Source organism: Bubalus bubalis, chromosome 2, assembly GCF_019923935.1.
Source record: "Bubalus bubalis isolate 160015118507 breed Murrah chromosome 2, NDDB_SH_1, whole genome shotgun sequence".
Lineage (NCBI taxonomy): Eukaryota > Metazoa > Chordata > Mammalia > Artiodactyla > Bovidae > Bubalus > Bubalus bubalis.
In genome coordinates, this window is record NC_059158.1 from 177,037,531 (window position 1) to 177,061,250 (window position 23,720).

Here is a 23,720-nt window from a genome sequence, read left to right on the forward strand (position 1 = left end):
ACTACACAAGTTCAGCTTTACCGCCCCCCCTTTTTTTTCACCACGCTATCATGCTTATAGAATCTTAGTTTCCTGACCAAGGATTGAACTCTGGCCTTTGGTAGTGAGGGGGAGGAATCCTAACCACTGGACTGCCAGGGAATTCCTTCCTTTTTTTAGAATTATTTATTTGGCTACAACAGGGCTTAGTTGCTCTGTGGCAAGTGGGATCTTAATTCCCCAACCAGGGATGGAACCCAAGTCCTCTGCATTCCAAAGTCCCTCCTTCCTTTTTTACGGAAATTTCAATAATGAGATATTTATGGACGAACTTTTTCTGGGAGGAAGTAGCCAAAACAGGAAAAAAGAAGCATCTTAGGGCTTCCCTGGTGGTCCAGTGGTTAAGAATCTGTCTGCCAATGCAGGAAACATGGGTTTGATTCCTGGTCTGGGAAGATCCCACACGCCACGAGGTAACTAAGTGCGTGTGCCACCGCTATTGAGACCAGGCTCCGGAGCCTACGCTCCCCAACAGGAGAAGCCGCTGCAGCGAGAAGCCTGCGCACCACAGCCAGAGAAAGCCGACAAACAGCGATGAAGACCCAGTGCGGCCGAAAAAAAAGAGCATCTTAGACCTGATGTAGTTCAGGAGCTCCATTCACCACTCAACTGATAAACATTAATTCCATCAAAATACTTAGTGAGTGACCACTTGGTTTTTTAATTCTAAAAGATTCAATTTCCTCTTCAAATAGGGGGTTATAGAAAATTGGGAAGAGAATGAAAAAGTTAGGTACTTCCAATGGGGAACTCTTTGACTCAGAACATATACATCAATTTTAACATCTCACCTTCTGATGTCTCTTTGAATTTATCACTTTTTTTTTTCCGCCATTTCCAGGGCTTGAAGATCTTGCCAAAGCCTGAGAACTTGCTCTTCCTTTTGGTAGGAGGCGTTATGTCTCCTGCTTCCACACAGTCCATGACCATGCCTAGGTCTGCAGTGGGCTGACCTATTTCTTCTGTTGCATGAGACGGAGAGAGGGAAGAGAACAGTCAATTTATTATTTCAACATAATCTCGAAAATGTCCCTTCCCCTCTCTTCCTGTGGTAGTTGGAAAGGATCAGAGCAATGATGAATAATCATGCAGACAGACTCCATGGACACCAGACATCAAAATCCAGAACAGATAAATTACTAAGGGGAAAAAGAACCAAATGGAGCTGACACATCATTTTAGGACAAAAATTCAATGAGATGATCATAATCAGCTCAAATCTCTTAAAGGCACATGCACACACAAATGTGAATCTCTTCCCAATATGCATGAGATCTTGCCTCAACATAGGCTTCTTGGCATGGGGGAAGGCCAGTTAACAATACTATCTCTTGTGTCACTGAAGCAGAGAATTCCATCGGTGAGTGAGTCACTTTCTCTGTTAAACACTGCCCTCTCCCTGCTCTCCTTTCTCAGGACATAAACAGTCAGGGAGGGGATAACACTTTCTTGTGTATGTTATCAGATTATTTTCTCCCTTTGCAAAAAAGACCTTAGGTCATTTGGGAGTACTGGAAGGGACTTGGGGGATGGGACAGGGGTGTTAGAGATGCTTCAAAACAAAGGAAAAATTTAAAGTAGAATGAGAGTTCAGTTTGCTTATCACAAGATTGCTTTAGGGACAAAACTGATTCTAAAGATTTGACAAGAAACATAACTGACATGATAAATGTGCAGGACTGAAATGAAAGGCCATGAGTCCCTCATAATGACCACACATGCAGGGTTTAGTGAGTGAGCTTTAGTGGCAGAGAAAGAAGCAGCCAAGACTGGGCCAAAAATAATAATAATAATAAAAAGCAGGAAGGCAACAACAAAAAAAAAAGCAGGAAGGCAACACAATACAACTTTGCACTCCACCTACTGTCCCAGGGCTCTTTGGAGAAGTCTAGAGGAGAAGAAAAAAAAAGAGTCATGTGGAATAACAATCCTGGAATTCAAGTGGGGCCTTTACTTTGTAGAAATACATCAAGGGCCACATACTATATAGTCACGTGTAATAAGTTAACATATTTATTGTAAATAACTTCACATTTGAAGCAAATAATGCATTTGGAGGTGGGTAGAAACAAAGGAGCATAATATAGGCACTAAAAAAACCTCTTAATAGATATTTTTTCACAAGAGAAAACACACAGTCAACAAGCATTAATTTTTTTTTTAAGAAACACATGCCCAATTTAATCTTTTTTCAGTTGGTAGGTGATGAGTCTAGGGAAGTCTACTGGTAAAGATCAGATTTACACAATCGTAATTAGAATGATTGCAGCAATGGCTGCTGGTACATTATTTTGCCTAAAATGAAAAGGGCAAAACAGGGGCCTGGTTCCTGAAGTGCAAGAGACGAAAAGGACACCACTGATGTCTTTACTTGAGGGCATCTTGGGTCTCGACTATTCTAATTCTTTACATGAAATGCAGTAGAATATAACACTGGATCATATTTTTTCAAGGTTGGTTGCTCCTGTCCTGGGACAGACCACCAAGAGTAGCACTAGCGGGAACACGAGGTACTGCTTTTAAGAGTGAATGCTTTAACAAAGACAGTATTCTACCAATTATGGAATGTCAGTGAGACCTGAAGACACTGCAGAGCATTCATTATAGAATATTTAACATATGTTAATGATAACACTTTCAGGAATGAAGCTAAGTAACATAAGCTGTTCTTTCTCAAATATTAGCCTTCCTTACTGAGGCAGGGATAGACTGAAACTTTAAATCTCTTGCTAACCCACCCAATGATTGAACTTCATTCAGTTCCAAAAGACACATAGGAAAATGCCTGTTTGGTTAAAAGTAATAGAGAAGATAATATAAAAAACCAAAAACCAAGCCAAGACAAACAAAAAACCCTCAAACTAACAATGCGAAAGTAAAAATTCTAAGTGCCATGTGATGCTTTTACAAAGAAAAATAGCCAAAAAACTTTATAGAAATCTTAGGCAGTAACAAAATCACAGAAAGTTGTTGTCTGTAAAGTTTTAAAATGAAAATACATCCAATCTAGCCTGCTTCCACGATCTTTTTGATACCTAACCACCTTCTTGGCAAATAGATGGGGGAAAATGGAAACTGCATATTTTATTTTCTTGGGTTCCAAAATCACTGCAGATGGTGACTGCAATCATGAAATGAAAAGATGCTTACTTCTTGGAAGAAAGGCTATGACAAACCTTAACAGCGTATTAAAAAGCAGAGACATCACTTTGTGACAAAGGTCAGTATAGTCAAAGCTATGGTTTTTCCAATAATATGGGTGTGAGAGTTGGACCACAAAGAAGGCTGAGCATCAAAGAACTGATGCTTTTGAACTGTGGTGTTGGAGAACACTCTTGAGAGTCCCTTGGACAGCAAGGAGATCCAACCAGTCCATCCTAAAGGAAATCAACCCTGAATATTATTGGAAGGACTGATGCTGAAGCTCCAATACTTTGAACACCTGATGCGAAGAGTCAGCGCATTGGAAAAGATCCTGATGCTGGGAAAGATTGTACGTGGGAAGAGAAGGTGGTGACAGAGGATGAGATGGTGGGATGGCATCACTGACTCAATGGCCATGAGTTTGAGCAAACTCTAGGAGATAAAGAAAGACAGGGAAGCCTGGCGTGCTGCAGTCCATGGGGTCACAAAGAGTCGGACACAACAACTGGGCAAGAAATCGCCTTCTAAAGTAGGACTTAGTTTATTTGTTTTGCTGCTGCTGCTACTGCTAAGTCACTTCAGTCGTGTCCAACTCTACTGCGACCCCATAGACAGCAGCCCACCAGGCTCCCCCGTCCCTGGGATTCTCCAGGCAAGAACACTGGAGTGGGCTGCCACTTCCTTCTCCAATGCATGAAAGTGAAAAGTGAAAGTGAAGTCGCTCAGTCGTGTCCGACTCTTAGCGACCCCACAGACTGCAGCCCAGCAGGCTCCTCTGTCTGTGGGAGTCTCCAGGCAAGAGTACTGGAGTGGGGTGCCACTGCCCTCTCCGTTATGTGTTTTAGTTCTTCATTATATTGAACAACATGTATCCCCTTTTTCTTATACATTCAAAACAACAAAATCATGATATCCATTCAAACTTATTTATGCCTGCTAGCATATGAGCTCAAAATAAGTTCCGTTTATATTAAGTCACAGTGTATCTGGAAAATACCAACAGCATATGATAAAAAGGAATGCATCTGCCATCCAGTCAATGAAAACAAAAAGCAAAGACAGCAGTTTTTTTCTTTGATGTTTTATGCAAATGTGCTTAATCTTCACATCCATAAAACTTTTAGAAGTGGGTATGCCTCTTGCATCATGCAGTGAGGCTCAGCCACACCCAGTCCTAACCCAGTTATTATTATCCCCAATTTATTCATATTCTCACATTCTCCTTTCCATATTTTCATATTCTCCCTTCTCTCCTCCTCACTTTCATGACAAACAGAACATTATTTCCATGACTCCCAAAGCTGTTCAAATACTTGGAATCAGTTCAGTTGCCTTTTCAAAACACGGAATCTGCAGGAGGTGGGCCCTAGAAATCTGTTTTCAAAAAATTCCCCAGGTGATTCTTATGATCAGTCAGGTTGCTAAATTCAAATCCAGATACTATCTGGAAAGCTTTTGCATGTTAAGAGACAGAAGCAGACACTATCTGCACGTAACCTAATTCTTTGTTGAAGAAAAATAAACCAGAAAATCATGGCACCATTCCAGAGTTTCCGACTCAGGTAAATTATTCCTACAGAAGAATTGGGAGGATCTTCCCTGTGAGTTTCCTAGACTCAGACAGAATTTAAATTATAAATAAATAAAAAGTTTACATTAATTTTTTCCCTAGATTTTAAACAGAATTAGTCATTTATTATTTTTTTTTTAGAGTCTAGCCACTTACTATTGTTTTTTTTTCTTTTTCTTCTCTAGATTTATAACATACTATGTTCCACGTGTACTTGGGAATATAGTGTATTAGTGTATCAGTTAGAGAGTGTAGTGGTCTATATAAGCCAGTTATGTCAGGTTGGTTTATCATGTTATACAAATCATTAATAAATATTCCTTTTGATACGTTGTCAGCTTGTTCTATCAGTTATTGAGAGAGGCATGTTGTTATTTCTACCTATGAAAGTGGATCTGTCTCTTTACTTCTATTAATTCTTGCTTTATATACTTTAAAGCTGTATCTTCCTGTTGAATTGACCCTTTTATCATTATGAAATTCTCTACACTGCTCTAATAACATCCTTGCTTTGTTTTTCTCTGTAGTTTGAAACTGTTGTCTTTTAGAATGTTCAGTCCGTTTATACCTAATGCTTTTATACACAGCTGGTGGTTAGAGGTCTACCATTTTGCTGTTTATTTTCCATTTGCCTCATTTGTTCTGTGCATCCTTGACTTGTAGTCTACATTTAAGTTAGTACTTTCACAACATATAAAACAATGCAAGAACTTTACATTTCAACTCCATTATTCATGTTGTCATATTTTACTTACACATACATATAACAATAAACCACAGAACACATTATTGTGGTTTTAACAAATACTATTCTTTTGTATTTCCCGCATACTTGCTTTCAGATATTCTTCATTTCTTCCTGCAATTCTCTGCTTCCAAGTAGAATAATTTTATTCCATTTATTTTGAAGGATATTTTCACTGGGTATAGTAGTTCCAGTTGGGGATTGAGTTTTTACATTTATTTCAGGACTTTATACATGTAATTTCATTGGTTTGCTCTCCCCCCTCCTCCCCACCATTGGACTGCTTTTTGTTGTATGTTTCATTCTTTGGATACTTTCTATCAAAATATATAAAGGGTACAAATAGTAAAGCTAGGTATCTTATTAGAGCTTCCTTGTAAACTAATTTGAGCGTTCCAGGTGACTCAGCGGTAAAGAATCGGCCTGCTAATGCAGGAGATGCAGGAGACTTTGGTTCGATCCTTGGGTTGGAAAGATCCCCTGGAGGAGAAAATGGCAGCCCACTCCAGTATTCCTGCTGGGATAATCTCATAGACAGAGGAGGCTGGTGGACTACAGTCCATGGGGTTGCAAGGAATCAGACACAACTGAGAGATTTAGCACATAAACTAATTTGCCACCCACTTAACAATCACTTCAAATTTCAGCAGGTACTTTATCAGTCCTTTGTTCATTTCTGTTAGAAGTCATTATTTTGGCAGCATTATTTACAATAGCCAGGACATGGAAGCAACCTAGATGTCCATCAACAGATGAATGGATAAAGAAAAACAAGAATGGATAAAGAAAAACAAATATCGTATATTAATGTGTATATATGGAATCTAGAAAAATGGTACTGATGTACTATCTGCAGGGAAGGAACTAAGATGTACACATAGAGAACAGATTTGTGGACAGAGAAGAAGGTGGGACGAACTGAGAAGGTCACATTGACACATATATACTATCATATGTAAAACAGATGGCTGGGGGGAAGTTGCTATATAACCCAGGGAAACCAGCCTGGTGCTCTGTGATGACCTAGAGGGGTGGGATGGTTGGAAGAGAGGGAGGTTCAAGAGGGAGGGAATATATATCTAACTGATTTGCATTAGTTTTATGGCAAAAACCAACACAACATTGTAAAGCAATTTTCCTCCAATTAAAAAATAAATTTAAAAAATGAACTTATTCCTTCATACTTAAATTGGATATAGCAATCAATTTTTATGATTTAGATCATTATTGTACACTATTTTTACACTGGATTATAGATTTTTCTTTCTTATTTATGAATCATATCCTGTATTTGGAGTCTTTCTTCACTGACTGTTGTGCATCTTATTTCTTTACATCTTGTTTCAGGACTTTCCTGGCAATCCAGTAGTTAAGACTCTGCGCTTCCAGGGAAGGGGCCATGGTTAGGCAATGGCACCCCACTCCAGTACTTTTGCCTAGAAAATCCCATGGACGGAGGAGCCTGGTAGGCTGCAATCCATGGGGGCGCTAGAGTCGGACATGACTGAGCGACTTCACTTTCACTTTTCACTTTCATGCATTGGAGAAGGAAATGGCAACCCACTCCAGTGTTCTTGCCTGGAGAATCCCAGGGACGGGGAAGCCTGGTGGGCTGCCGTCTATGGGGTCGCACAGAGTCGGAGACGACTGAAGCGACTTAGCAGCAGCAGCAAGAGGTAGCCAGTCAAGCCTTCCCTACTTACATTCAAGAATATTTCCAAGAAGGGAAAGTAGCTAACTGAAAGTAGACTTATAACATTCTTTGGAAAGACCTACTCAGCCATCTGCCTAAATCCAACTTTGAAGAGTATGAAACAGGTATTAGCCTCCCATTATCAAACTCCATTTGGGCATATATTCTTCTTTAAAAAAAACCCAAAAACTAACAAAGTATTATTTAGAACTAGGGGGGCAAGGATCAAAAAGCTTAAGTTCTCATTAACATTCACACAAAAATCTAGTAGACTCAGCTTTGGAAGATGGAAGCTGCCTAAAGATATTATTTCTGACAGTGTTATTTAGAGTGGTATATAATTGTGAATATCTTAATGTATAACCATGGGTATATAAATAAACTGAAAATTTTATATAAAACAATATATAATTATTAAAACTAGGTTTCTAGAGTAATTAATAATTCAAGGTTAAAAACAGGGTATATATTTATTTACATTTACATTATTTACATATTACATTATCTAAACTATACTACACATTAAAAAGGAGAATGGAAGGAACTAGTCTAAAATGTAAACATAATTTGACGGTAGGATTATGGGATATTTGCTTTTCTCCTTTCTAGCTTCTTATATTTTGTGTGTGTGTGTTTTTCCTTTACAATGAACATGGATGGCTTTTATAATTGGAACAAAAACAAATTCACTTTGAAAGTGGGAGCCCGTAACAGTTAATAAAGTCCAGCATATACATAAATACACAATGGAAAACAACTCTTCCTAAACATTAGGTTCCTATAAAAATGAATTATTTCCCACATAAAAATCACAGTCTGAAGTATTAACCAAATTAAACCATTCAAGGCCATTTTCTTTGGTATCTGGAATAGTGATACATGAAGCTAGAGAACAAAGTTAATGGTAATCTAAATTCACCAGGTATAAGCTTTTCAGCTGTGGAATGAAGGGTTTTAAAGTATGCACAAATCCTTAATAGGGGTGGCTGATTAGATCTAATTGAAGCCACTAATCTCTGTAGCATTCTTGAATCCATTAAAACTGTTCAGGTTTCTTACTATGAATTTTTGTCTGACATGAAGAAAATTCAATTGCACCACTTAGAAAACTGCAATAGAAAGAAAGAAAAACTGATGGATGAATAAATGATACAACAAAAAGTATAGTTCAGATGTCTAGAAACCATTTTTTAAAATTTTAATGATACAATTACACCTCAAATATTGTTTCTGTACTCCTAAATAAAGGACTTAGAGCATGAGATTGAAACCATAAGCAAATTTGCACATCAACCAAACATTTGTTCTCAACAACTCTGATTTTATCACCATCTCCCTCCTATTGTCAGTTTCACAGAAGAAATACAGGAGTCACATTTGGGTATCTCATTGTTTAAATTACTTACGGAACTTAAAATGTATTTATGGTCCCATTCTGTTTTCCATGAGAGCCAAACGAAGGTGGTTTCCCTCCTTGTTTCCCTTTGTTTGCCAGAAAACAGGGTGTAGAACGCTGCTTATAGTTTTATGGTGTGTGTTCCAAGGAAGTCATGTAACTGCAGGCCACTAGGAAAGCTGTGGAGGTCCTGGTGCTTTCTGGAGGGGGTGGCGGTTAGGAGTGCAAGATATCCAACTAAATTACAGTCTGGAGTTTGAAGCTTCAGTAGTATCTTGAAACCGTGCCCCAGTGTTTAAACTACTTACTTCCTCCTTCAAGTTGTAGTACCTCACATTTCATCAACTTCTTTTTGTAAATTTAACTAATTAAATCTTGCATTATTTTTGGCTGTGCTGGGTCTTTGTTGCTGCGTGCTGGCTTTCTCTAGGTGCGGTCAGTGGCGGCTACTCTCTAGCTGCTGTACACTGTGGGCTTCCCATTGCAGTGGCTTCCCCTGTTGTGGAGCACAGGCTCTAGGCGCATGGGCTTCAGGAGTCGTAGCCAACGGGCTCAGTAGTTGAGGCTTGCGGGCCCTGGAGTGTGCAGGCTTCAGTAGTTGTGGCGCACAGGCCTAGCTGCTCTACAGCACGTGGGATCCTCTTGGATCAGGGACTGAATCTGTGTCCCCTACACTGCAAAGCGGATTCTTAACCACTGGGCCACGAGGGAAGTCCTAGACTTATTTCTTATGTATTATGTACAGTTCTAGCAGTTTGCTCTTCAACCCTCAGTTTTTTCCTGGTTGGTATTTAACGCAATGTTTTTAGTTCAGGCTCAGTTGATCCAGATGAATTTCTGAGGTGATTTTAAAATAAATGTATAGTATTATTAAAAAATTACTTAGTACTTTTCATCTTCAGATAAAGTATTCATTGACTAGTTGCTGTGGATACATATTATACCTACATTACTTGCTAGAGATAAAGGATAAAATAGGGTTAAACAGTAAGCCTAGTTCATTTTAGAATCTGATTTACAGCCAATTCTTGGTCATCCAGGTTGGAAGGCAAGTTAAGGCACAGGCAACTGTAGTTGACAGATAACTTAGTTCTCAAGACGGTCTTCTTTACCCACTACCCTTCACTAGATTTAGTAATAAGCAACAAACTTACTGGGACTCTTTTAGTTCGAGCTCTATTTCTTATACCTTATTGAGTTTTTCTGCACGTAACTTAAATAAACAGGGTGACAATATACAGCCTTGACGTACTCCTTTTCCTATTTGGAACCAGTCTGTTGTTCCATGTCCAGTTCTAACTGTTGCTTCCTGACCTGCATACAAATTTCTCAAGAGGCAGATTAGGTGGTCTGGTATTCCCATCTCTTTCAGAATTTTCCACAGTTTATTGTGATCCACACAGTCAAAGGCTTTGGCATAGTCAATAAAGCAGAAATAGATGTTTTTCTGGAACTCTCTTGTTTTTCCATGATCCAGCAGATGTTGGCAATTTGATCTCTGGTTCCTCTGCCTTTTCTAAAACCAGCTTGAACATCTGGAAGTTCACGGTTCACGTATTGCTGAAGCCTGGCTTGGAGAATTTTGAGCATTACTTTACTAGCGTGTGAGATGAGTGCAATTGTGCGGTAGTTTGAGCATTCTTTGGCATTGCCTTTCTTTGGGATTGGAATGAAAACTGACCTTTTCCAGTCCTGTGGCCACTGCTGAGTTTTCCAAATTTGCTGGGATTTCTTTGGAAGAAATGATGCTAAAGCTGAAACTCCAGTACTTTGGCCACCTCATACGAAGAGTTGACTCATTGGAAAAGACTCTGATGCTGGGAGGGATTGGGGGCAGGAGAAGGGGACAACAGAGGATGAGATGGCTGGATGGCATCACCGACTCGATGGACGTGAGTCTGAGTGAACTCTGGGAGTTGGTGATGGACAGGGAGGCCTGGCGTGCTGGGATTCATGGGGTCACAAAGAGTCGGACACAACTGAGCAACTGATCTGATCTGATCTGATTGAGTTTTTAAAAATGTATAGAATTTAAAGTGTATAAATTTCTTTTACCCACAAAGCTTTTAATAATCAGTTATTATCCAAAACTTAAAAATACATAGCTTTGTGCGATAAGATACACACACACTCCATTATCAAGAGGCACCAATTATCTTTTTTTTTTTTTAAGTTCAAGGAATACAGCATAATGATCTGATTTATATATACAGTGACCAATTACTTTTATAATCTCATGATTCTGTTTAATTTCCTTTTATGCCCATCTAACTTGAAACAGATCTTGCTTTTATACAAGCATTTTAACAGCATTAGAACTCTGTAAATGGAGAACACTAATTTATGGTACTTAAACTATTGTACTTGCTTTTGCCCTCGAAAAGAGGATTATTATTGGATTTAAAAAACTGTTTTAGAAAACTGCAACAAAATTACAGAAAGCAAAACCTGCCACTAATGAACAAAGCAGGCTTTGTCTGAAACAGGCCCATAACTTCCCTTGGAAATACTGCACAGTTCTGACCTTTGGGAAATAGAATTGGGAAAGCACTCAAGAAGACAGCTCTCTTCTGTACCTTTCTCTGTACCTGCAGGTAAATTAGGTCTGAGATTCCAACTCTAGGAAAACAGTTCTTTGACCATAATTGCACCAAGAAATTATGGTGCTTTACTCTGGCAAATTGGATGTTTATAATTTTTTGATAAAAGTTGCAAGTTGAAAGTTTTTATAGTGAGGTGCGAGATAATATATTCTCTCATGGAAAAAAACTTTAAACCTCTCAAAATTAACCAGCAAGTAGAAAGAAGGAATACATTATTGTGACAATGGGCTATTCAGAAAATAATTTTTGATTGGTATTCTACATTCAATAACAACAGAAAATCCTTTAAGGAGTTCATGACAGACCCCTACACTTTCTCCTGATTCTTGCATCACATGAAGAAAGTAATCCTGTTCCTTCTTTCTCAGAAGCATTTATTTTTAGGTCTAGATAGGTATGAGAGATGTCTGATAATTCTGATGACCAAGTAGTACCAAGTGTTCTTTCAAGTCTCATGAAGAAGTTTATTTTTAATTAGTTCATCTATTATTCATTTCTATGTTAATATTGTTATATAACTATATTAAAATCTGTCCATCCACCAATCCCCTTACTGACATTGCCTCCAAACAACATATTATTTCTAAAGCACCTTTCCCCAAACCACTATTTTCATGTCTAAGAACCCACAACAACAAATTTCAGAGCAAAATGAATCAAATAATGATGGAAAAGGAATGAAGAGAAAATATGACAATACAATATCTTTTGATGCAGCATATCCTTATACAAAGGAAAAGTGGCAGCGGGGAGAGGGCAATTAGTGAGTGAAAGGTACACGATGGGGCCGAAAAAAAAAAAAAGAGCTAGACAGGGGGAATGGAAAGGCAGAAAGAGAAGGACAGTTCTAGACTAAATGGCTGGGTAGAATTTATTAAAATTCTTTCTGCCTAATTTAGGGACATGTGATAATTAGCTGTTTGTTTTAATATGATAACATAGTAAAGGATTCCAGTGAACACAGAAACAGCTTTTACATTGATTGAGAATTACAGAGTATTATTTGAAAGTTTTACCTCAGTAATTTTTATTTTTGACCACAGAGCATGGCTTACAGGATCTTAGTTCCTTAACCAGTGATCGAATCCACACCCCCTGCAGTGGGAGCATGGACTCTTAACCACTGGACTGCCAGGGAAGTCCCTATCTCAGTAAACCTACAGACCTCTCCTATAGATATATTTCATCTTAATATGAACTGCTGAGGAAAACTGTTTATTTCCTTGAATGGACATCACAGCGTAAATTCTTACTCTGCATTCAAATTCTCTATTGGCTCACCTGTTGTTAGAGAGAACCTACAGTAAAAATACTTGTTTTTACACATCTCATAAATTTGTATGTGAGTTCTCCTGCAAAGTCATTTATTTGAAAGCAGACTCTTCTTGGTTAACACCTCGATACTTCCATTATAAGCCATGGGCAGCTAACAACCTTAAAAAATGGAATATGTCTTATACAAATTTTAAAATATGTAAAAATTTTACTTTTAATATTTTACATTCTTTCAAAATTTATTTGTTTGTTTGTTTACGGCTGTGCTGGGTCCTTGTCGCTGCGCAGGCTTTTCTCTCGTTGCAGCGCAGGGCCTACTCTAGCTGCGGTACTTGAGGTGCCTGGGCCTCTCACCGTGGCGGCTTTTCTTGCTGTGGAGCATGGGCGCTCTAGGCGCTCAGGCTTCAGAAATGGCAGCTCCTGGGCTCTACAGCACAGGCTCAACAGTTGTGGTGCATGGGCTTAGTTGCTCCGTGGAATGTGGGGTCTTCCTGGATCAGGGATTGAAGCTGTGTTTCCTGCATTGACAGGCAGATTCTTTACCAATGAGCCACCAGGGAAGCCCAATATTATAAATTCTTAACTAGAAAGTAAACTTCTTAAAGGTACAGACAGGAATTATACCCATAGAGTCTGCCACATTCACAGTGCCTTGAAAATAATAAGAAATCAATACATTCATTCATTTATTTTTGCATCATTTGGCTTGCCAAACCCAGGACCATCCAGTTTGAAGCTTAAAACTAACTACTGTATTACAGGCCAAGAACTTTGAACAAACGACTTAGCTCTTAATTTACTTTCTACATTTATCTTTCCAAAGAATCTGGTGAAACATTCTTACCAGACACCTACCCATTGAAATGCCTTTAAAATTTCATGAAGAAACTGTTATATTTGGTAAAAGACTCTATAGTAATGGTATAGTCCTCAAAGTCATCAATGTTGAGCCTTCAAGACCTGGTCCTGATTTGCTCAAATAGAACACATCCTGAATTATAAATGACAAAATGAAGTCTGTCCATGAAAATAGCTTATCGTTACCTTTGAATTACATAGATAATAGGAAATAAAATCCAAAAATTATACTCAGAATATAAAAGCCTTAGTTAGGTACCCGAGTGATCTCTATTTCTTCTTCATAGGTCTTTTTTTTTTTTTTCCCAGCCGCACTGTGCGTCTTGGAGGATCTCAGTTCAAGAACCAGGGATTAAATCCAGATCATAGCAGTGAAAACCCAGAATAGTAGCCACTAGGCCACCAGGGAAATCCCTACTTCAGAAATCTTTTATTAGGGTTGTTGGTAGGCAGAAAAACTGATGAATGATGAGTCCTACTTTTTTTATAGGCAGAAAAGATTATGAATTTTATCTGAGATGGAATTTTTTGTCTAGTATTAGATGTTAAATTAGCATTCTGCATAAATATCACCACTCATTAGTAAGTTGTACCTGCTTACCCATCTTGGTTTTCAAAGACCTTTCATTTCCATCTCACAGATAAATGCCTAGCATGATTTACATCCTGACTTATTAACAAAAAACTATCTTTGTAGTAGAAACCACAAGAAAATTTAATGGCCCAAAAGGGAATTGACTAAATTCTGGAGAGTGGTTACCTCTGGGAACAAAGAAGCAAAATGTTATCATAAGGGAATGTGGGCATAGAGAGAGGGGATGGGGGGAAATATCTCCATTTTTAATTTCATCTCTTAAGATAAGTAGAAACCCCAGAGGGTCTTTTATATTTTCCTCTATACCCTTTTCTACCTATAAAATATTTCATTAAGAAAAAGAAGTGAGCTACTGAATTGATATGGACTCAGCCCTGGTGATCAAAGTAAAGTCAGTCAAGTTCTGATTTCAGTTCTAAAAATATGTGGCTGAATCACTTACTTTGCAACTGATGTGCCCAAGTTTCAATAAAACATGAAAATTACTTTGTAGGAATTTCATCTGGCAAGTTCTCAGGGGAAAACACACCTCTAGAAATGAAATTACATTAAACCACAAGACATATTTGAGAGTGTTACCTGTGTTCCCACACTTCATGGCTTTCTTTAAAGTCACTAACATTTTTTATTTCTGGGGAAAAAAAAGTAGCCTGTGACTGAACATATTTTATGGTGCTTCATAAATCAAAGAGAAGGTATAAGAAGGTATAAACCTTTTTTAAAAAGTATAATGTCAAGAAATGATTCACAGGTTTTCCCCCACTCTGTTTATATTTAACAACCCTTTAATGAATATCCACTTACATCTATCTTTTCCACCTTTCCATCTTCATCTTACACAAAACCGCACAGTGTTAGGAAAACGAGTCTCAGTGACAGTGAACCTCCATTTCACTTATATTCTTTGAAACTCTGGCTACACTTATAATGATCAGCCTGGTCTCCAGCTATTTCTGAGACAATAACACTTCAAATGCATAGCACTGACTTCAGAAATATTTATACCAAGTGTTGCCTTATGAGAAACGGAAACACCAGCACAATGGAAGAAGCTTGGAAAGCTTATTTGGAAAATGTACAACTGAGTCTAAAACTTGAACTTAAATCTTAAAAATGGTTCTGTTGGGAACTCCCCGGCAGTCCAGTGGTTAGGATTCTGTGCTTTCACTGTAGGGGGCACAGTGGAACTGGTTCGGGAACTAAGATCCCTCATGCCATGGCCAAAAAAACAAATCAAACCAAAACAAAACAAGTCCTGTTTATAGAAGTCAACAATTCTAGTTCTATACCGCATGTATATATCAACAGTTCAAGTCCTGTAAAACAGCAGTAAAACACCACTGACTTCTTAACAACCACGAGTTCTTGTAGCACTTATTTTCTGCAAGGGTAAGAAATTAACAGATGGTTTCCTAGCAATATTATCTTAAAAGTCCAAAAGGATCAAGTAAAACAAAACTATAAGTTGTAAATTAATATAACTGAATGAAAAATTAACTTGTATTTTTCTTCATTTATTCTTCACAAAGTGATTAAACATCCTCAAGTTAAAAACATCAAAATCCTCACATTCAAATTCCTATAAAATATTCAACTTCACCTGTAAATCTGCCTTGCCTCTGTCAAGATTTTGTTTTATTGCCTTCTATTACTCACCAACTCCATCTGGATTTACCGGTCTGGAGATGTCAGCTTGCCCCATGATTATGTTGTCTGAAGTGTCTCACAACAGCAAATTGTCACGGACCAAAGCAAACTTTTCTTAAATGATAAATCCACATAAGGAGGGGTCGTGCACTCCTCTCTCAGTGTCACCGCCAGACTTCAGGACACGGCACCAGGTCAGTTAATCTGCAGGAGCTGCTGTTTCCCTGTATCCCGCCCGGACCAGGCACTGGTGGTTCTCACAAATATGTCTTCACGCTGGCTCTCTTCACACAGGAATGCCTGTCATTCCAGAGTGCACACTGTGAAGAGCTCCGGGGCAGGAAGGGGAGGAGACTGCCAACCACATTCTAGTTGCTGAGAGGCACAGCCCTGAAAGTCCACACCTACTTTTCCTGACACTGAGCTGGGTTACAACTTTCCAGACTCCCAGTCACGAAGCGAGACTACCAAAGACTTCAATTTAATTTTAATTTAATCACACAAAAAACATCAGGGTTATGCATAAGCAGGCTGATGGGAGCAGGAGTCCATTCAAAAGTATGTTCTAGACACAGGCTTGCCTCAAAATCAGACCATTCTGACTCTTCACTGCTTGCCCTAAAACTGTATTTCCTACCTGTGAGAGCATACTCAGAGAAGAATGAGATTTGTGTACTGGGAATTAATAACATTAGAAACAATATTTTAGAACTAAATAGATTTTTTTCTAAAAATAAAAAGAAATATATCTGAAAATCTGGCTCACTAAAATAGTAAAATTGAAATAAATATTTGTAAGATATTACATAATACTTCAGGTTTCCCTAGTGACTCAATGGTGAAGAATCCACCTGTCAATGCAGAAGATGTGGGTTTGATCTCTGGGTTGAGAAGATCTCTTGGAGAAGGCAACTCACTGCAGTATTCTTGCCTGGGAAATCCCATGGACAGAGGAGCCTGGAGGGCTTAAAGTTCATGGGGTCGCAAAAGAGTCAGACATGACTTAGCAACTGAACAACAACAACTTGCAGTACTTTTCTTTCTGTTTAAATTCAACAATAATCTTGAGGAATCAAGATTGCTGGGAGAAATATCAATAACCTCAGATATGCAGATTAGAAAGTGAAGAGGTACTAAAAAGCCTCTTGATAGTGAAAAGAGGAGAGTGAAAAAGTTGGCTTAAAGCTCAACATTCAGAAAACTAAGATCATGGCATCTGGTCCCCTCACTTCATGGGAAATAGATGGGGAAACAGTGGGAACAGTGTCAGACTTTATTTTTCTGGGCTCCAAAATCACTGCAGATGGTGATCACAGCCATGAAATTAAAAGACGCTTACTCCTTGGAAGGAAAGTTATGACCAACCTAGATAGCATATTCAAAACCAGAGATATTACTTTGCCAACAAAGGTCCGTCTAGTCAAGGCTATGGTTTTTCCAGTGGTCATGTATGGATGTGAGAGTTGGACTGTGAAGAAAGCTGAGCGCCAAAGAATTGATGCTTTTGAACTGTGGTGTTGGAGAAGACTCTTGAGAGTCCCTTGGAGTGCAAGGAGATCCAACCAGTCCATTCTAAAGATCACTCCTAGGTGTTCATTGGAAGGAGTGATGCTGAAGCTGAAACTCCAGTACTTTGGCCACTTCATGTGAAGAGTTGACTCATTGGAAAAAGACTCTGATGCTGGGAGGGACTGGGGGCAGAGGGAGAAGGGGACGACAAAGGATGAGATGGCTTGATGGCATCACCGACTTGATGGACATGAGTTTGAGTAAACTCTGGGAGTTAGTGATGGACAGGGAGGCCTGGTGTGCTGCGATTCATGGGGTCGTGAAGAGTCGGATACGACTGAGCAACTGAACTGAACTGAACTGAATAATTTTGAGCACTATATTAAGGAGCCTTACACTGTCTATATCCTTTAATTATCACCACAACTAAACAGGAATTGTGAAGAATACATTATTTACCTTATTATCAGATAAGAATACTAAAGCTATGAGGTCAAATCCTGTGTTTGTCAAAGCCCTAATATTCCTTTAACAAAAAACAGTTACCCCTGAAACTGAGCTTTTAGCTTAAATCTTTGTTCTGCAAACTCAGATTCCAGGAAGATTTCTAGTATCTGGATTTTTCCCTTTGCCTTTCATTAGCACTGCTCTTCTTTCCCCATTATCTCATCTCTATTATCTGTTTGCCTTTTTTTTTTTTTTTTTTTTTTTTTAATTTGTGGCCATGCTTCCCAGCATGAGGATCTTAGTCCCCCCACCAGGGATTGAACCTATGCCCCGTGTAGTGAAAATGTGGTGTCTTAACCACTGGACCTTCAAGAAACTCCCTCTATTATCTGCTTTTGATTAAATAGCAAAGGTAAGGAATAAGAGGCTGCCCTCGTAGCTCAACTGGTAAAAGAATCTGCCTGCAATGCAGGAGACCTGGGTTTGATTCCTGGGTTAGAGAAGATCTCCTGGAGAAGGATATGACAACCCACTCCAGTATTCTTGCCTGGAGAATCCCATGAACAGAGTCTGGCAGACTACAGTCCCTGGGGTTGCAAGAGTTGGACTCAACTCAGTGACTAAACCACCACCAAGGAATAAGAAAATGACAATGCTAAGGCATCAGTAAGAAAAAAATGTGTACACTTGGACAAAAAGTATTTGTTAGGAATAGTAGTAAAAAAAATATGATATTGACCATTAAAATTGGAAAGAATAAAAGGAAAAATACATTGAAATTTTACATTGAAAGAATGCTCCAACCTAACAATGTCAAATACCTTCAAAGCGGGCCCTTACATTTATTAGCCTGAAAGCACACATGTGCAACAGTACCTTTGACTCCTGGAAAATGCGGAAGCAGAGGTGGGAAAAACATCCCCAGCACCAACATATCATATTTATCATCACCATGAAGAAAACACAGCATATAGTTCAAGAAGATTAGCTTTGGAGGCAGACTACCATTTTAATTCCAGCTCTATTACAAGGTGTGAACACTAGGCAAGTTACTTCATCTCCCTGGGCCTCAGTTACCTAATCTGTAAAGTGGGCATAACAATACTTAGCAGGACAAGGCAGTAGTAAGGATTAAATGACACAAACAGAAATAAAGCACTTCATAATGTGTCTGGCTCATGGAAAGCTCTCAATAAATGCAAGCAATACTCATCATTGTTGTTATAGTGAAAAAACAAGTCAAAAAAGGAGAGCTTAGGCCAGAAAACCCAGCCATTACCAAAAGGTTAGTCAGAAACGGAAGAGGATGACATTTCTGTACCATGAATCCAGAGAGCAAACTGGAAGAAGCAGGCCAAGGAGGAAGTCTGAACACAATCAGGGATGGTGCACAGAAACATTAAGCGGATGGAACAGCCCAGACGTGTGGACTATCATGAATTAGTTCAAACCAAGCACATTAAACACACACACACACACATACACAGAGCCCAGAAACTGTACTACAGAATCTAGTTCATGCTGACAGAACCATACAAGAATAGAACAGACAGGGAGTTTCTAAATGGTCCAGTGATTAAGAATCTGCCTGGCAATGCAGGGCACATGGGTTCAGTCCCTGGGTCAGGGAAGATCTCACATGCCACAGAGCAACAAAGCCCGCAGGCTGCAAATACTGAGCTTGCGCTCTAGGGCTCCGTAAGAGAAGCCACCGCAGTGAGGAGCCCACGCACCTCGGGAAGAGTAGCCCTCACCCACCTCAACTAGAGAAAGCCTGTATGCAGCAACAAAAACCCAGCATAGCCAAAAATAATTTTTTTAAAAAAGAGTAGAACAGATAGATATAAGGATCCTTATCTCATATGGCTACTGTTTACCATCTGCCAATTTTAAATGCCCAGCTTGACTTGGCTCACTACTAATCTTGGGTATTTGAAAATAGAAATAAATCCAAGGCCTCCAAGGTGGCTCAGAGATCAAGAATCCGCCTGCCAGTGCCAGAGCTTCAGGAGACTCGGATTTGATTCCTGGATTGGGAAGATCTCCTAGAGGAGGAAATGGCAACCCACTCCAGTATTCTTGCCAGGATAACCCCATGGACAGAGGAGATTGGAGGGCTACAGTCCATGGGGTCGCCAAGAGTCAGACATGACTGAGTGACTGAGCATGCATGCACAATAAACATAAGATTAAATAAAGAATCTTAGTGATCATCTGGCTCAATCTCCTATTCTTTATAAAAAAAAGACTGAAGGTTCAAGAGTTTAAATGCTTTGCTCAGAGACAGCACTAAAACCCAAGTCTCCTGATTCTAACTCCAGGACTCACTTTGGTTCTTGTAAAAATGGCTAAGGATATATTTATTTCCTAAAGACAGAATCATTTCCCAAGGAAATCCATACTCTACAACAATCACAAATCTCTCAGAAATTCTAATTGTGTCACCTATGTACCAAACCAGACTGGGAAACGAGTACGTCAAAGCTGTATATTGTCACCCTGCTTGTTTAACTTATATGCAGAGTTCATCATGCAAAATGCCGGGCTGGATATGGCACAAGCTGGAATCAAGATTGCCGGGAGAAATATCAATAACCTCAGATATGCAGATGACACCACCCTTAAGGCAGAAAGCGAAGAGGAACTAGGAAGCCTCTTGATGAAAGTGAAAGTGGAGAGTGAAAAAGTTGGCTTAAAACTCAACATTCAAAAAGCAAAGATGATGGCATCTGCTCCCATCTCTTCATAGGAAATAGATGGGGAAACAATGGAAGCAGTGATAGACTTTATTTTCTTGATCTCCAAAATCACTGTGGATGGTGACTGCAGCCATGAAAGTAAAAGACGCTTGCTCCTTGGGAGAAAAGCTATGAAAAACCTAGACAGCATATTAAAAAGCAGAGACATTACTTTGCCAACAAAGGTCTGTCTAGTCAAAGCTATGGTATGGTTTTTCCAGTAGTCATGTATGGATATGAGAGTGGGACCATAAAGAAAGCTGAGCACCAAAGAATTGATGTTTTTGAACTGTGGTGTTGGAGAAGACTCTTGAGAGTCCCTTGGACAGCAAGGAAATTAAACCAGTCCATCCTAAAGGAAATCAACCCTGAATATTCATTGGCAGGACTGATGCTAAAGCTGAAACTCCAGTACTTTGGCCACCTGACGGGAAGAACTGACTTACTGGAAAAGACCCTGATGCTGGGAAAGATTGAGGGCAGGAGGAGAAGGGGACGACAGAGGATGAGATGCTTGGAAGGCATCACTGACTCAATGGACATGAGTTTGAGCAAGCTCCAGGAGTTGGTGATGCACAGGGAAGCCTGGCGCACTGCAGTCTGTGGTGTTGCAAAGAGTCGGACACAACTGAGCGACTGTACTGAACTGAGGTACCAAACCAACAAACGTTCCCTAACCAGCATGTCTCAGTTTCATTCTAACAATCAATATTTAAGATTTTTTTTTTTTGCTGTGGACCATTTTTAAAGTTTTTATTGAATTTGTTACAATATTGATTTTATGCTTTGGTTTTGTGGTGGTGAGGCATGTGGGATCCCAGCTCCCTGACCAGGGATCAAACCTGTACCCCCTGCATTGGAAAGCAAAGTCTTAATCCCTAGAGAGCTAGAGAGTCTTCAATATTTACTCTGTAACAACAAAAGTAGACAAGTGGGGAGAGGGGAAGATATTGGCCCCCTGATGGCTTTAAAACTTAACAATAAGGCCTTGAGTTCATTCTAGCTTTCCATGCGGTACATTTTAGAAATGCAAAGGCAACTCTCACTTCAACTTTGTAAGAAGTAGACAACTCTCTCTTAAGAGTCACCTAATAAGCTTCTCTTGTAGTTCAGTTGGTAAAGAATCTGCCTGCAGTGCAGGAGACCCAGGTTCGATCCCTGGATTGGGAAGATCCCCTGGAGAAGGAAATAGCAACCCACTCCAGTATCCTTGCATGGAAAATCTCATGGACAGAGAAGCCTGGTGGGCTGCAGTCCATGGGGTCGCAAAGAGTTGGGTATGACTGAGTGACTAACACTTACTTATTTAATAAGATATTTTCTTTTAGAATACTTTTCTTCCACAGATTATTGCCTCAAGGAATGGGGCAAGTCATTGATTTAAATTTGTGAATCTCTTCCGATTTTATTCAGGGAAAGAGCAAAAGAGGCCTTATGAAGCTTAATACGCAAAGTAATCTAAGCTACAGTTTAGATTTGAGTGTGTGCGCACTGTCACTCAGTCGTGTCAACTCTGCAACCCCATGGACTGGCGCCCTCAGTTCCTTTGCCCATGAGATTTCCCAGGCAAGAATACTGGAGTGGGCTGCCATTTCCTCCTCCAGGGGATCTTTCTGACCCAGAAATAGAACCTGTGTCTCCTGCATTGTCAGGCAGACTCTTTACCACTGAGCCACCTGGGAAACCTCATAGCTTAGATTTAGAGAGAAACTGAAGCCCTCTAACCAGTCTCACTTTATTGAAGAACTGTTTCTAAGCAAACAAGGGTGAGCACTCAAAACCTTTAGTGACGTTTATAACAGGTTCGATTCCTGCTGGCCAGCACATCAGACAATAATGTGACAACATGCTTTATATTTTCAACAGTTTACAAGATCAATCAAAAAAGTGTAATGCTTCCATATAAATGTACTTTTATGCCGAAGTATCAGTATAAATTGGATTATCTAGGAGAGTGAGCTCTTCACTATTTCAATCACATTTCCCTCAACTTAATTCAGCATACCACTTTCTTAAGTTTGAGATGTCTCAAGAAGGAACTTTAGTGAGAGGTTGGGAAGAAAATCACTTTCCTCTGGGAAAGGTTCACGGAGAGAAATTAACAGCTCAAACAGACACATATTCAAATGAAAGACTAATTTTCAACTTCTGGATATATAATTGAGGGAGGGAACAGCTTTCTATTCTTTATTCCACCACCTAATTCTATCTACTCTGGCTGGCTCTGAACAGGAGATCAGTTCAGTTCAGTTGCTCACTTCTGTCCAACTCTTCGAGACCCCATGGACTGCAGCACGCCAGGCCTCCCTGTCCATCACCAGCTCCAGGAGTTTACCCAAACCCATGTCCATTGAGTCAGTGATGTCATCCAACCACCTCATCCTCTGTCGTCCCCTTCTCCTCTCGCCTTCAATCTTTCCCAGCATCAGGGTCTTTTCAAATGAGTCAGCTCTTCACATCAGGTGGCCAAAGTATTGGAATTTCAGCTTCAAACATCAGTATGAGCAGGAGATAACATCCTTCAATAATCTATATCTCAAATTCCAAGTGGAAATTAGAAAGCCCTGCGAGTTACTTGTAAACGCTTCATTGTCTCATCTATTTGTATAAACCTCTCCCTTGGTTTGGAATTTCTTTTCCTTATCCACCTAGGGAACTCCTACTCATCCTTTAAGAATTGGTTCAAATGCTGCTTCCACTATTACAAGCCTTTTCTTAGTTACTCAAGCAGAATTCAAACAAAGATTTACTGATCACTGATTATGTGCCCAGCAATGTGTTGGAACTAAAAACAATAGTTTTTTGTCCTTAAGGTGCTTACAGTTCAAAGAAATAGGATCTACAGTAGAGCATGGTGAGTACCTAGGTGCTATACAAACACCTACTAGTGGGTGCGGAGGTATCTACTTTCTCTTCAGTGATCAGAGAAAATATTGTGAATTAAGTGACTTCTAAAATCTGAGTCAGTCATAGAAGAAATAACAGGTGAGAAAAATATCAAGGCAGCAAGAGAAAACGCTGGAAGAGTAAAGAGCCAACTACGACATCATGCCACAAATATCACCCTAAATTTGCCAACAAAGGTCTGTATAGTCAAAGCTATGGTTTTTCCAGTAGTTATGTATGGATATGAGAGTTAGATCATAAAGAGGGCTGAGTGCCAAAGAATTGATGCTTTCTAAGTGTGGTGCTGAAGAGGACTCTTGAGAGTCCCTTGGATAGCAAGGAGATCAAACCAGTCAATCCTAAAGGAAATCAACCCTGAATATTCATTGGAAGCACTGATGCTGAAGCTAAAGCTCCAATACTTTGGCCACCTGACCTGAGGAGCTGACTCACTGGAAAAGATCCTGATGCTGGGAAAGACTGAGGGCATGAGGAAAAGGGGTTGACAGAGGATGAGATGGCTGGATGGTTTCACCAACTCAACGGACATAGTTTGAGCAAATTCAAGGAGGTAG

General features: G+C 39.5%; 1 protein-coding gene across 7 annotated transcripts in view; it reads right to left on the bottom strand.

Moving 5' to 3' along the window:
- PHACTR4 (phosphatase and actin regulator 4) overlaps positions 1 to 23,720 on the bottom strand; it is a 107,193-nt gene that overhangs the window by 32,896 nt on the left and 50,577 nt on the right. For 3 of the 7 annotated variants that reach the window (XM_006049645.4, XM_006049647.4, XM_025278613.3), the window contains one exon: positions 831 to 1,001. In XM_006049645.4, coding sequence (XP_006049707.4) covers positions 831 to 1,001 — 171 coding nt within the window. Of the gene's footprint in view, positions 1 to 830; positions 1,002 to 1,195; positions 1,201 to 1,899; positions 1,928 to 15,574; positions 15,866 to 23,720 lie in introns of those variants that run through there. The other 4 variants (XM_025278611.3, XM_025278612.3, XM_006049643.4 and 1 more) reach the window with 4 other exon arrangements.